This window comes from Phocoena sinus, chromosome 8 (genome assembly GCF_008692025.1).
Source record: "Phocoena sinus isolate mPhoSin1 chromosome 8, mPhoSin1.pri, whole genome shotgun sequence".
In the NCBI taxonomy this organism is placed as follows: domain Eukaryota; kingdom Metazoa; phylum Chordata; class Mammalia; order Artiodactyla; family Phocoenidae; genus Phocoena; species Phocoena sinus.
Window position 1 is genome coordinate 26,772,747 of NC_045770.1, and position 13,135 is coordinate 26,785,881.

At 35.2% G+C, this 13,135-nt stretch overlaps 1 protein-coding gene across 5 annotated transcripts in view; it reads right to left on the minus strand.

Moving 5' to 3' along the window:
• GRIA4 (glutamate ionotropic receptor AMPA type subunit 4) overlaps nucleotides 1-13,135 on the minus strand; it is a 520,825-nt gene that overhangs the window by 172,442 nt on the left and 335,248 nt on the right. For all 5 annotated transcript variants that reach the window (XR_004351085.1, XM_032640086.1, XM_032640084.1 and 2 more), the window contains one exon: nucleotides 6,437-6,621. Coding sequence is in view for 4 of the 5 variants with exons in the window: in XM_032640086.1 (XP_032495977.1) it covers nucleotides 6,437-6,621 (185 nt within the window). In the remaining variant the exon portion in view is untranslated. The remainder of the gene's footprint in view (nucleotides 1-6,436; nucleotides 6,622-13,135) is intronic.

Consider the following 13,135-nt stretch of genomic DNA (forward strand, 5'->3'; position numbering starts at 1 on the left):
TTTACGTTTCTTTTCATAGTTTTTTCCTGCAGATGATTGAACCAAATTGCCCATTGGATTTAGAGAGACAAAATGTAATTTGTTTTATTGCAGCATGAAACAAACAATATAATAAATCTAACTTGGTAGTTTTGCTATATTTCTATTGCCTTAAATAGCTCTGTGAGTGATATTTACATAAATTCTTTCATTTTTTTCTGTGGTGTAATTTAGGGTAGAAAAGTCAATATAACTTTAAAACACATTTTCAAATACTTGTTTTGAAATCATGTTTTGAGATGTTTGAATGAATATGTGGTTAACTGCTATTTTAACTAGCAATACATTTATAAGAACTAATTAGTTCATAGCATAAAAATAATTTGGAAAACATGTACAGAAGATGAGGTTTTTGAAGCACTTGTGTGTTAACATATTTTGAGAGAAAATTGTGAGCTATTTCCATTAAGTTTTTGAAAATTGATACAAATTGAAGTGTCAATGAAGTAATTATTGACAGCATGTCACCACAATATGAAGTGTGCCCATCCTTCTAGAAATTTACTAACACATCCCCTTACCCTCATTGTACTAATTTCACTATCTTCTGAGAAAGGGTTACCTTTTGTCAAAGGCATTTTTTGACGGGAGATAAAGATGGCAGAGAATGAGGACATCAAGCTCACTTCCCCCCACAAACACATCAAAAATATATCTATATGTGGAGCAACTTTAGCTGTAAACAACTGAAACTGGTAGAAAAGCTCTTCCACTAACAAGACTGTAAGAAAGATCCACACAGAAATGGGTAGAGAGGGAAGAGAAGAAATCAGGTCAGAACCCTCATCCTTAGCAGGGGACACAGAAAAGGAGGAGGATATCATGGGGTTGGACATTCTCCCTCGACCGTGAGGGGTTCGAAACACATATTGGGCACCCCATACCTGGGGTCTTGCACTAAGACAAGTCCCCTTAGCTGGTTTGTAAACCAGTTGGACTTAACACGAGGCTGTAAGAAATTGACACTTTTGAAGAATGTGCACACACACTTGCTTTTGGGAAAAGGTGCGGGAAGCAGATTGAAAACTCCCTGGGGTTCTGACCAGTTTCCTGTAGCCGCCCCAGAGCACACCCCAGCCCACACTGGCAGCCTGCTCCAGCCCCTCTTGCTCTGCTGAAACTCTCCACTAAGGGTGAAGGCAGATGATGGTGCTGGCTGGGACCTAGACCTGCACCTGAACAGGGTGTACCGAGTGCAGAGGAGGCAGTTTGGGATTGGCCTGGGGCTCTAACTGGCAGACCAGGGCTGTCACAGTGTGTGCCTGAACCTGCTCCAGGTGTCTGCTCTGATCCCGCTTGATCTTTACTACTGAGATTTTTCCTTTCTTATAATTTCTCACTTATTGTAGCCTTTTCTTTTCCATTTTAACACTTCTTCTTGTAGAGTCGGTTTAGTATTATAACAAACTCACGGGTCACATGATATTCAACAGTGAAAAGCTGAAAGCTTTACCTCTAAAATCAGGAACAGGACAAGGATGCCCAGCCTTGTCACTTCTATTTTCATAGTATTGGAAGTCCTACCCACAGAAATAAGATGAGAAAAAGTAATAAAAGGCATCCACATTGGAAGGGAAGAAGTAAAACTGTCACTACTTGCAGATGACATATTACTATATATAGAAAACCCTAAAATTTCCACTAAAAAAACATTAGAACTAATAAAACAATTTAATAAAGTTGCAGGATACAAGATTTATATACAGAAATCTGTTGCTATTCTATACACTAATAATGAGCTATGCAAAAGAGAAAGCAAAAAAACAATCCCATTTACAATTGCATCAAGGAGGTTAAAGACCTATACTTTGAAAAATATAAGACATTGATGAAGGGAATTTGAAGCTGACCCAAAGACTTGAAAGGTATCCCATGTTTATGAACTGTAAGAATTAACATTTAAAAAATGTCCATACTACCCAAAGCAATGTACAGATTTAATGCAATCCCTATCAAAATACAAGGACATTTTTCACAGAACTAGAATAAATTATCCAAAAATTTATATGGAACCACAAAAGACCCTGAACAGCCAAAGCAAGATTGAGAAAAAAAGAATAAAGCTGGAGGTATTACACTCCCTGACAACAGACTATACTACAAAGCTACAGTCATCAAAACAGCATGGTACTGGCACCAAAAAGACACATATATCAGTGGAACAGAATAGAGAGCCTAGAAATAAACCCATGAACCTATGGTCAATTAATCTACAATAAAGAGGCAAGAATATACAATGGAGAAAAGACAGTCTCTTCAATAAGTGGTTCTGGGAAAACTGGACAGTTACACGTAAAAGAATGAAATTAGAATATTTTGTCAGACCATATACAAAAAAAAAACACTCAAAATGGATGAAAGACCTAAATGTAAGACTGGAAACCATAAAACTCCTAGAAGAAAACATATGCAGAACACATTATTTGACATAAGTCATAGCAATATATTTTGGATCATTCTCTTCAAGCAAAGGAAACAAAAGCAAAGGTAAACAAATGGGACTTAATTAAACTTAAAAGCTTCTGCACAGCAAAGGAAACCACTGACAAATAGAAAGACAACTTAGTTAATGAGAAAAATTACTTACAAATGATATGACTGATAAGGGATTACTATCCAAAATATATAAACAGTCCACACAAGATCAAAAAAACAAACAACCTGATTAAAAAATGGGCAGAAGACCTGAACAGGTATTTTTCCAAAAAAGACAGAGATGGTCAAAAGGCACAAGAAAAGATGGTCAACATCACTATTTGTTAGAGAAATGCAAATCAAAACCACAATAAGGTAGCACTTCACACTTGTCAGAATGGTTATCATCGTCAAAAGCCCACAAATAACAAATGCTGGCAAGAATATGGAGAAAAAGGAACACTAGTACACTTTTGGTGGGAATGTAAACTGGTGCAGCCACTATGCAAAATAGTATGGAAGTTTTTTAAAAAATTAAACAATAGAACTACCATATGATTTAGGAATTCCACTCCTGGATATATATCTGAAGAAAATAAAAACACTAATTCAGAAAGATACATGCACCCCAATGTTCACAGCCACATTATTTACAATAGCTAAAACATGGAAGTAAAGTGTCCATTGACAGGTGAATGGATAAAGAAGATGTGATACACACACACACACACACACACACACACACACACACGTATATATATATATCATGAAATATTACTCAGCCATAAAGAAATAAAATTTTGCCATTTGTAACAACATGGATGGACCTGGAGAGTATTATGCTTAGTGAAGTAAGTCAGGCAGAGAAAGACAAATACTGTTTGTTATCACTTATACGTGGAATTTAAAAAATAAATAAGTAATTAACATAAGAAAACAGAAGCAGTCTCACAGATGTAGAGCACTAACTAGTGGTTACCAGCAGGAAGAGGCAACAGGGGAGGGACAAGACAGGAGTAGGGGATTAAGAGGTACAATATACTATGTACTGTACTATGTACAGTACAGGGAATATTGCCAAAACTTTATAACAACTCTAAATGGAATATAATCTATGAAAATATTGATTCACTATATTGTACACCTGAAAATCATCTATACTTTAATTGAAAAAAAATTAGAGACATTTTTCTGATCAAGATTACTTAGCTTTTTAAAAAATGCTTTGTTTGAGTCTCTGAAATTGTTTTCTATTGTTATTTCATTTTATTAAGGAGGATATTGAAACACAGAGTTATTGAAGTAAATGTACAAGTTCCTGACAAAGTTTGGACTAGCTCTTGTATTTAGATGAGTCAAGAAACATTAAAAGTGATTTTGCTTAGAGCTACAGGAATTAAAATATAGACAGTTAAAAAATGTTCAGAATAGGAAACAGTTTTTCTTGGGGAGAAATTTTATAGGACAATTAAGAACACAATATATTCTTACAGTAGAGTAGACTTTGTTACAATTTATGATATTTATATTTGAGCCCCATTTTAAAGAGACAGAAGTCTATTAATAGTCTCATTATTACTATGCAGTCATGATAAAAAAACTTTTAGCATTCTGAATAAATTAAAATAGAAATGGTAATGGCAAACACTCAAGTTTTCTAAGCTCTGGGGATCTAATGTACAGTATGGTGACTATAGTTAACAGTACTGTATTGTACACTTAGAACTTGCTAAGAGAGTAGACCTTAAATGTTCCCACCCCTAAGAAGAAATGGTAATTATGTGACGTGATGGAGGTGTTAGCTAGCCCTACTGTGGTAATCATTTCACAATATATTTGTGTATCAAATTATAATGTTGTATTCCTTAAACTTACACCATGTTACATATTAATCATATCTCAATAAAGCTGGAAAAAATAAAAAAATAATTTATTTGAAATCATAACAAAAGTGAGATGCTTGGTTCCCTTAGTGAGAGCTTATTTAAGGCTTATTTATTCAACAAGTTTATCCATAGCACCTGGGTGTGCTGATTTTCTTCTTCAAAACCTGCTAAGCCTCTGAAATGGGTCAATATGCTTTAGGCACTCAATTGCCTTCTCCAGCTGTGGTCTTTTAAGCACAAGTCTTTTAGCAACTAGAGGGTCTTTCTGAGCCTTACCCACTGACAGGAAGATGTTAGAATTGACTGTTCTGTGGGATTCATGAAGAGTTATTTACAAAGCTTCAGTTGTTCATGTCAAACAACTCAAACTCTCAACATAGGGGTAGAGTGGGAGGGAGCGAGAATGGGAGTTTGAGCTGAAGTGACCAGGTTTTACTTAAGAAAGTAGGAGAGTTTTTTCTTGGATTCCATAAATGCACACTAAGAGTTTCACATACCTCGTATAATCACAACCTTAATGACTTCTTGGACTCGCTGAGGAATAAACCTGAGTGATATACAGGTTAAGATTAACATTTTCTAATAGAATAATAACACAATTCATCAATCAAATGTTTTTTTTTTTTTTTTTGCTTTTATAAAAGTGTAACAGGAGGAGAGTACTCTTTCATTTTTCCTTACAGTATAGTCTGGCTTCATGAGAACTTTAAAAGAAATACTACATGCTTTTTTTTTTTAAATAATCTTATTTATTCTCTCCTTGTTTATTTCTTTTTTTTTAAATTTTATTTATTTATGGCTGTGTTGGGTCTTCGTTTCTGTGTGAGGGCTTTCTCTAGTTGCGGCAAGTGGGGGCCGCTCTTCATCGCAGTGCACGGGCCTCTCACTATCGCAGTCTGTCTTGTTGCGGAGCACAGGCTCCAGACGCGCAGGCTCAGTAATTGTGGCTCACGGGCCCAGTTGCTCCGTGGCATGTGGGATCTTCCCAGACCAGGGCTCAAACCCGTGTCCCCTCCATTGACAGGCAGATTCTCAACCACTGCGCCACCAGGGAAGCCCACTACATGCTTTTTTACTTTTAACACTTACAAATGCTAATTATAGTTGAAGAAGGAAACTTATGGCATCTAGTTCAGCGTCCCTGGATATTAAGGAGAAATCTCTGAAACATATCTTGGCTTTGATATGTATAGTTGAGTACTTAACTTGTTCTCATAAATAAACCTCCAAATTGGTAAGTTGTTACTATGAATCAAATCATATTGTTATGCAAATAAACTGTATGTAGCAAACTAACCAATAAAACATGCTACGTTATTGTCTAGCTAACCTAACATATTGTAAATAAATATGAGCAAACATTTATAAAACCACTAGATGGCATTCATTCACTGCAATTTTGGCCAAATACAGCCTTTAAAGCTTTATCATGATATGCAGGATTAGGGGCAAGGCAAGTGTTATCCATTATTTGATGATATTTTTCTTTCATATAACACACTGACAAAGTTCAATTTTATCTTTTCCTGTATGCTTCAAATCAAATCAACAGATACTTACTGAAAGCTTTATTAAATGATTCTTTCTTGTGAGGAGATTTGAAAGCCATCTTCACTGTGGTGGTAATGTATTTACTTACAACATCTAGAAGAAAATATGCTATATGTACTGTGCCACTTAATTTTCTTTTATTTCATTGCTTTATTAATTCATGTTGATATTTCTCACAGAGCTATTTCTCTAAAGGTTATAAAAAGTACAGAGTCACATTTTCTAATATTTTAGATGGAATTAATCTTCAATCTTAATGCTTATGAAAATAGGAGGTCAAGAGCTCTTGAGTCACAAAAAGTCCTTTCTATTGTATGTCTTTAAAATGTGTGAGGAAAAGTACTTCTAACTTCATTGAGAACCACAATGACCTTTGGTGATAAAAGATTATGATTTAGTCTTGTAGATAAATAAATCATGGAATGAAAACTCCCAAACTCCACACTTCAGGCTAAACTGTTGGAAGAAGATATTGATGGGCCAAAAAAAGTCAACTATTTTTGTAGAAGGTCTAGGTTAATAATAACATAAAGTCCAGTACTTACTTGTTCTAATATGTTTTGAAGCCTCTCTATCTCACAGTCTATTACAAATTTCTTCTCTTGTCTTCTATCAAGCTCTTCTAGAAGTTGCCTATAGCTGACATCATTAAAATTTTCCACACATATAGCGCTGACATGCCAACCATTTTGTCCTGCTTTTTCCATGATAGCTTGAAGTATCGAGTATCCTAGTGGGGAAAAAAATCCAGAGGGGTTACTAAAAACATGCCCTTAAATAACATGCAGGCACTGAGTCTACATCAATATTTTTATATTCCAAAATATACAATGAATTATTAGAAATTTAAAAACATGAGTGGTTGTTTCTGAATCAGTTAATTTTACTTTCTTTACTTAATGCAAAAACATTCCTTAAAAATATTGCTTGAATGAAGTAGCAACATCATACCTTGAGTAAGCTCTCAAAATCCCTCTACCAAAGACTATTACATTGCTTTGGATATATTTTTGATGAGATAAACCAAAAACAAAATCTAGTACCACCTGTAGTCAAGAACAATTTCATAAACTTTTTGCTAATTTTACTCACTAGACAGAATTAATTTTGAACAGCTGTATTGATTTTCCCCTTGAGCAAAGTAGTAACATTTTTGGGTTCAACTGTGTCATAAAATAAACATTGCAACACTATTTATTGAGGACCCATTATTGTAAATGGAGGAGGCATTATTTAACTCTTCCTGTCTTGGTAAGGGAATGATGTGGATTGGGGGTGAACTGAATGAAAAACTAGGTGATGCAATGGGCACTCAAACTCATAATCTAGTAGAGGAAACAGACATTCAAATAAACAAATGAAACTTAGTTTAAAACTATGTAATGATAGTCGTACTCAAGGGAAAGTGTTGGCCCAAGGGAAAGTTTGGTAAAATCTGCCTTAATGGGACCAGGAAACTGCCATGAGGAGAAACAACTTGAACTGGGTCTTGAAGGTTTAAAAGGTGCCTTTAAGATTGCTGAAAAAGGAGCATTTATTAGCGGAAGACAGACTTCCAGAGGGAATGGAATGGTCTTTACCCTGTTCTTCATTCAGATCTCTCTGCATGTGGAAGGGAAGTCATGGGTCTTAATATCTGGGTTAAAGATGAAGGGGCAAACTCATGAACCCAGCACTTAGAATATTTCTTCATGACAACATTGTCTTGAAATCTTGCATTTCTGAGCTCTCAGTTTTGAGTTGGAATGTGAAAAAAAGGAAAAAAGATTCTTTGAATCTATGTATAACATTTAAACGAAGGTTGTTTTGGATCAGAGCCTGTTATTTTTTCCCCTTGTGGCTTAGCATAAAAAATATGCTAGTCCTCTTTAAGAAGGTCTAACACTTATTTGAGCTCATTCTATGGCAGCAGCTGCCTATAGTTTCTCCCTCCCTTGGTCCCTGGACTTAGAGTGGAGAGCTGGGTGGATTAAACGTGAAGACTTAAAATGAATGCAAAGCATTTGCTAGATAAGAGCACCCTTTACTCAGTTTTCTGTTTGGTATGTGAGTCTCTCAGATTCAAGGATTTTTATTTTTAGGTATGTTTTCTACAAGTCAGAGTTTCAAACATTACGGATGTTCATTTAATATCAACAGATGGAACTGATGATGAGGTCATATTTGAAATATAAATTACCTGATATCCTGCCAAATGAAATACTGTGGCAGTCAGGATTAATTTTTATCAAAATGAAAACAATTCCCTAAAGAGGAAGAAAGAGGGCATGTTAATTACTATATAATTATTCTAGTATATCTATTGCTTTGTTTAGTCTTTCCTTTTGTAATGTATGCCTGTAATTATCTCTTCAAATCTTACGTAGATTCCCCCTATCCCTGCCCCAAATTCAGTACTCTTTCCCTTGTTTCCTATTACATGCATATGTAACATGATGGTCTGCATCCTATCTTAATGAAATCAAGCAGGACTCTGAGGGTCCTCCTGGGTTCAAAAGTCCCTCAGTGTCCCCTGTTTCTTGTTTTTAGAGAAAGGCTTTAGTCTTCTAGGCCTTCCTTGAGTTCCAAAGAGCATCAGTTACTAATTAGGGAAGTGAGGGAACACAGAAACAAAGGTGAAGCAAACTCGAATGGTCTTGGAGAAAACACAAAGCCCAAAAGGTCTTAACAGAAAAAAACATCAGGGGCCAACTGGGAAATGAAATTCTTGACCATCACATAATGCTCTAAGTAAATAATAAAATGTCTCAACTATTGTTTTTGCTCTCTCCTAGAAAGAAGTTAAAGGATCACAAGACCATGATTTACTAATTTGCTTTGTAGGAACAATCAATCAAAATCACCAATGACACATCAAATCATAAGACGGTGGCAGGAAGTCTGCAACTGAGATCTATGGGAAGCTGAAATTACAAGGCCCCCTCCCCTTTTACCCTTTTTGCTTTTAAAACCCTTGCACCCTGGCCAACCAGCAAGATGGATCTGAGACAAACCTACATCTCCCATCTTCTCTGGAGAGCAGCACCCTCTAGATCAGTAAACCTTTCTCTGATCCAAACTCCGACGTTTTTGTTTGTTTGGCTTCACTATGCATCTAGCACACAAACTTGGGTTAAACAACATTAATGCACACTGTACATGTTCATGCCTCATTTATCCTGTTACTGGGATTTGCTCTCTGATAGTGAATTAATGTTCTTTCATTCATTTTTGATACCTATGAACATGCTCTTTTTAAAAATACCAATTGACATCTTATTTTCCCTTTTCTCCTTTTATTTACTATAGTACCAAAATAATTTAAAAAAAACTTTTTGTTTGATTTTCTTGCATGTTGTAAAAATAATAACTATGTCCACACACATCATCCCTGTGACCAATTCACAGCTTGGCACAGTTCTTTAGATACTGCCTTTGTTTGTTATCATCACGTCATGTGGATATGTCAGTGCTAGGCTGTTATTTTCCTGCCTACAGGAATTTTACAGAATATAGAGCCACACATCTTCTGATGAAATTTATATACGTTCTCAGTTGCATAACAGATATTGAAAGATTCACACTAATAAAACAAAATTATAATTCAAATTCAACATTTTGTTATCTGAGTTTTCAGATTTAGAAGTGACACTAGAATTGAAATAAAACAAAACCCTAGGACACAATCTTTGTTAAATGGCAAAGAAAGTTGGCTGCCTAAAAAGAAACATTAATCATAGTCAGAAATAAATGGCATCTTTTAAATGCAAAGGACACACAGTTATAGTTTCAGAGCCCAGGTGAAAATTTGAGTTCTTTTCAAGCTGTGTTTGATTTTAATATCCTATCTTATTCATTGCAACTCAGATGTACCTGTCTTATTTATTTGCCAAGATAGTTGGGAATATATTGTAATTCAGAGAAAATACTGCTGTTGAATCTATGATTGTGTAACTTACCTGTTATATAAACTAGAAAATCACAAGTCAAGTCATATTAATTCTACAACTGCCTACGATTTGTATCTCCTAGTTCTTAGAAAATCTGTAGTGCAATATTGTTGGTCAGAAAATGAATACTACAGTTTTAGGTGAATATCACAAGAGTAATGAGGAGTTCACTGCGGTAAAGAATTTTTAAGTCTTGCTTTTATTTAAAAGCTGTCTAACATTTTAATCTAATATAATTTATTGAAAACTAAGACATCCGAGATTCTTTAAGATATGCCAGGATAAACAAAGTTATGATTCTTGTCTTGACAAGGATCTAGCAAAACCGATATTTAAGTAACTATTATGCAAATTACACTGTATTGTGTAAGTAACTTCAAAGGACCCAAAATAATTTTATTAGAATAGTAGTGAAAATGTATGATGGAGAAGATCACATTGTTGGATTAAAATAAATGATTAAAGGCTTTTTCATGGTTATTAAAGAACACTATCAGTTAGACATACAAATATTTTTAAAATGTTATATTATGTAATATTACTAATTATGCTAAATAGAATCATAGTGATTTAAGCAGTCTTGAGCTACTGTATCCTTACACATCAACACTTTTTATATCACCCATGAATAATGACCTATTTTGGGTGAGTAGTACCATCCAGATATTCAGCTGCTAGCAACACAAACTGGGCTTGTTTATCTGATGTTCTCTTTTGAAAGAGTTATTTGATTCAACTATCTGCACATGGAGGGGCAGGAGGAGAGTCAGGAAATATCTATGTCAGAGTGGATATAATTTCAAAAAGGAGAGAGTTATCTGTATACTATTAAAAACCTTTCTCTTTGATAAGGATAGAAAAGTGCTTTTTAATTAGAAGGTCACTGGTGCACACAACAGGAGTAGCATCAATGGAATGCTGAATATAGGAGTCATATTTCAGAGAAGTAGGAAATTGAGGAGAAAATGAGAAGTGAAAATGTAGAAATTAGGGAGGAATACATCAGAATAATTAATTTAATGAGATGAAGGATATGCCTATATAAGTATGAGATAGAGAAATATTGAGGCCATGGGAGCTCATTTGGGAAGGAGAGGACTGGGTCTGTCCCATGTGGCATCGTTGAGCTTAAAAAGAAGTGACAAAGGGATATAGCAGCAGTTTGTACTTACTCAAATTAAAGCCTCTTTCATTAATTTTATAGATTGCTATGCAGGTACCCACTACTACTCAATTTCTCTGATCTGGCATAATTACTGGCATCCAAAGCTAGTATATTCCAAGAGAAAGGTGTGTATGTCTGAAAGTCTACTTTATACTATATTTTAATCTCAGTCATAGAGAAGAATACGATTCTGTAATCCTCACGGCATTTAACGCCATCATAATGGCACTACAGAGCCGATTTAGTAACCATTTGGTTTGGACTCTTTCCAAAGCAGCTTAGGTACTGAAATAACATGTTCAAAGGCTACAGTCTGAACTCTAAGATCTCAGAACACAGAAGGAGTAACTAACATTGTAGCTTGGTTAAAATTATCTGCAGCTGTGACTATAGCATTTATTTATGCCATAGTTCAAGAAGGGCATAGTGAAAATAAGCAAAGATCTGCCAACTTACACAGTTTGAAGCCATACATATAAACCTGAGGTAAGATGGAATGTCTTTGAGTTTTCCCTTTTCTACAAAAAATCAAGAGTAAAAGTAGAAAATCCTTCTTCAAAGATGGTTATTTTGGGTCTTAGATTTTCCCTAAGTCCTCTTGTATTTTCTGACAATAACATTTATTGTCTCTTGACCACTACATTGTAGTGTCCATATTTAATTCAGATATCATACAGGGGAATTTGATACTTTAAAACTTTAAAGTTTTCTGTCAGTTGCAACTGAACCTAATCCTTATTTATACAGGCATATAGCAAATATTTTAAACTATTTGCCACAGGTTCAAGGCACTAAACTCCTCCTCCCAGGCGTGCGTTATTTTCTTATTTCTCTTGGGCTTTTCTAGAACTAGACCACTGGAGAATTTTATTTCACTTGTTTACATGGCAACTAGACTAATCTTTGTCTAGTTTGTTTCTGTCTGGAAAGTCTATGGTACTTCCTTGAATGAAGCTTTCAATGTTTTCCTATTCTTTTATGTTACATACCAAAATCTGGTCATACTTGTCTCCTCCCTCTCTTTCTAGTCTCATTTTGTACCATTATTCTTCTTGCTTTCTAACCTCTAGCAGCATTGTCCTTCTCAGATGTTTTAAAAGGTAGCATGCATCTCCACCTCATTGCCTTTACACATGCTAGTGTTCCCTTTAAAAGACTATTTCCTTCCATTTTTGCCTTCTATTCATTTTTCAGACCTCACCTTAGACATCACTTACCTTCTAACTAGATCATTTACCCCTCATATAATCTCTTGTAGCTTTCTGTACATTTCTTTCAGAGATTTTTTTACCAGTTTCTAACTATATATTTTGAATGATGATCTGATTAGTGTCTTCCCTCTCCTCCCCCCACTCCCATACTGTAGGCTCCATGAAAGTAGTGAGTATTTCTGTGCTCAGTATTTAGTCTAGTGGTTCTCAGTAGATGCTCAGCAAAGTTGTCTGAACACAGAAATAAATTAATGGGAATTTCATAGAGAGGAATCAGGATGTCAAGAGGATCAGAAGAAGCATGGCAGGTCACATTCAGGAACTTCAAATGCTTCAGATTATGTTGTGTGTTTGGAAGAACAAGGAGGGTGTGGACTGTGGGAAGAGCTTCAAAGACTGGAGAGGTAACAAGAAAGGGACACCTCATAAGGGCCTTCTCTACCATATTATAAAATTTGGCCTTTACTCCTCAGGGACTTTAAGAAGAGACTGACAGAACTGCATGTGTTTTAGAGGGATTGTTTAGCTAAGGTGTGAAGGATACAATGGATGAAGGTAACACAAAAAACAGGAAAACCAGTTGGGAGGCCATATTGAAGTAATCCAGGTGAGAGATAATAAGGAAGGAGAGTAATTTCTAGATTAAAGTGGCGGAATAAATCAACTTGGTTATTGTTGAAACATAAGGAATAAGGAGAAGGAAGATTTGAGCATAATGACAATCTGTTCTTCTGGTGTTCATTTTACTTGTTTTCAGAAGAAACTCTTAGGTCTTTTTGATCTCCTGAAGAAGCGAATATTTTTCTATTTGGATTTCAGATGTCAAGTAACTTCTAATGATATGGTCTTTGCAGTCACCTCTCTCATCACCCAAAGCAGTATGCTAAATTCTGAGACAGGTTTGAGAAACCCACTTTTCTCTCTTGCTATAAACATCAA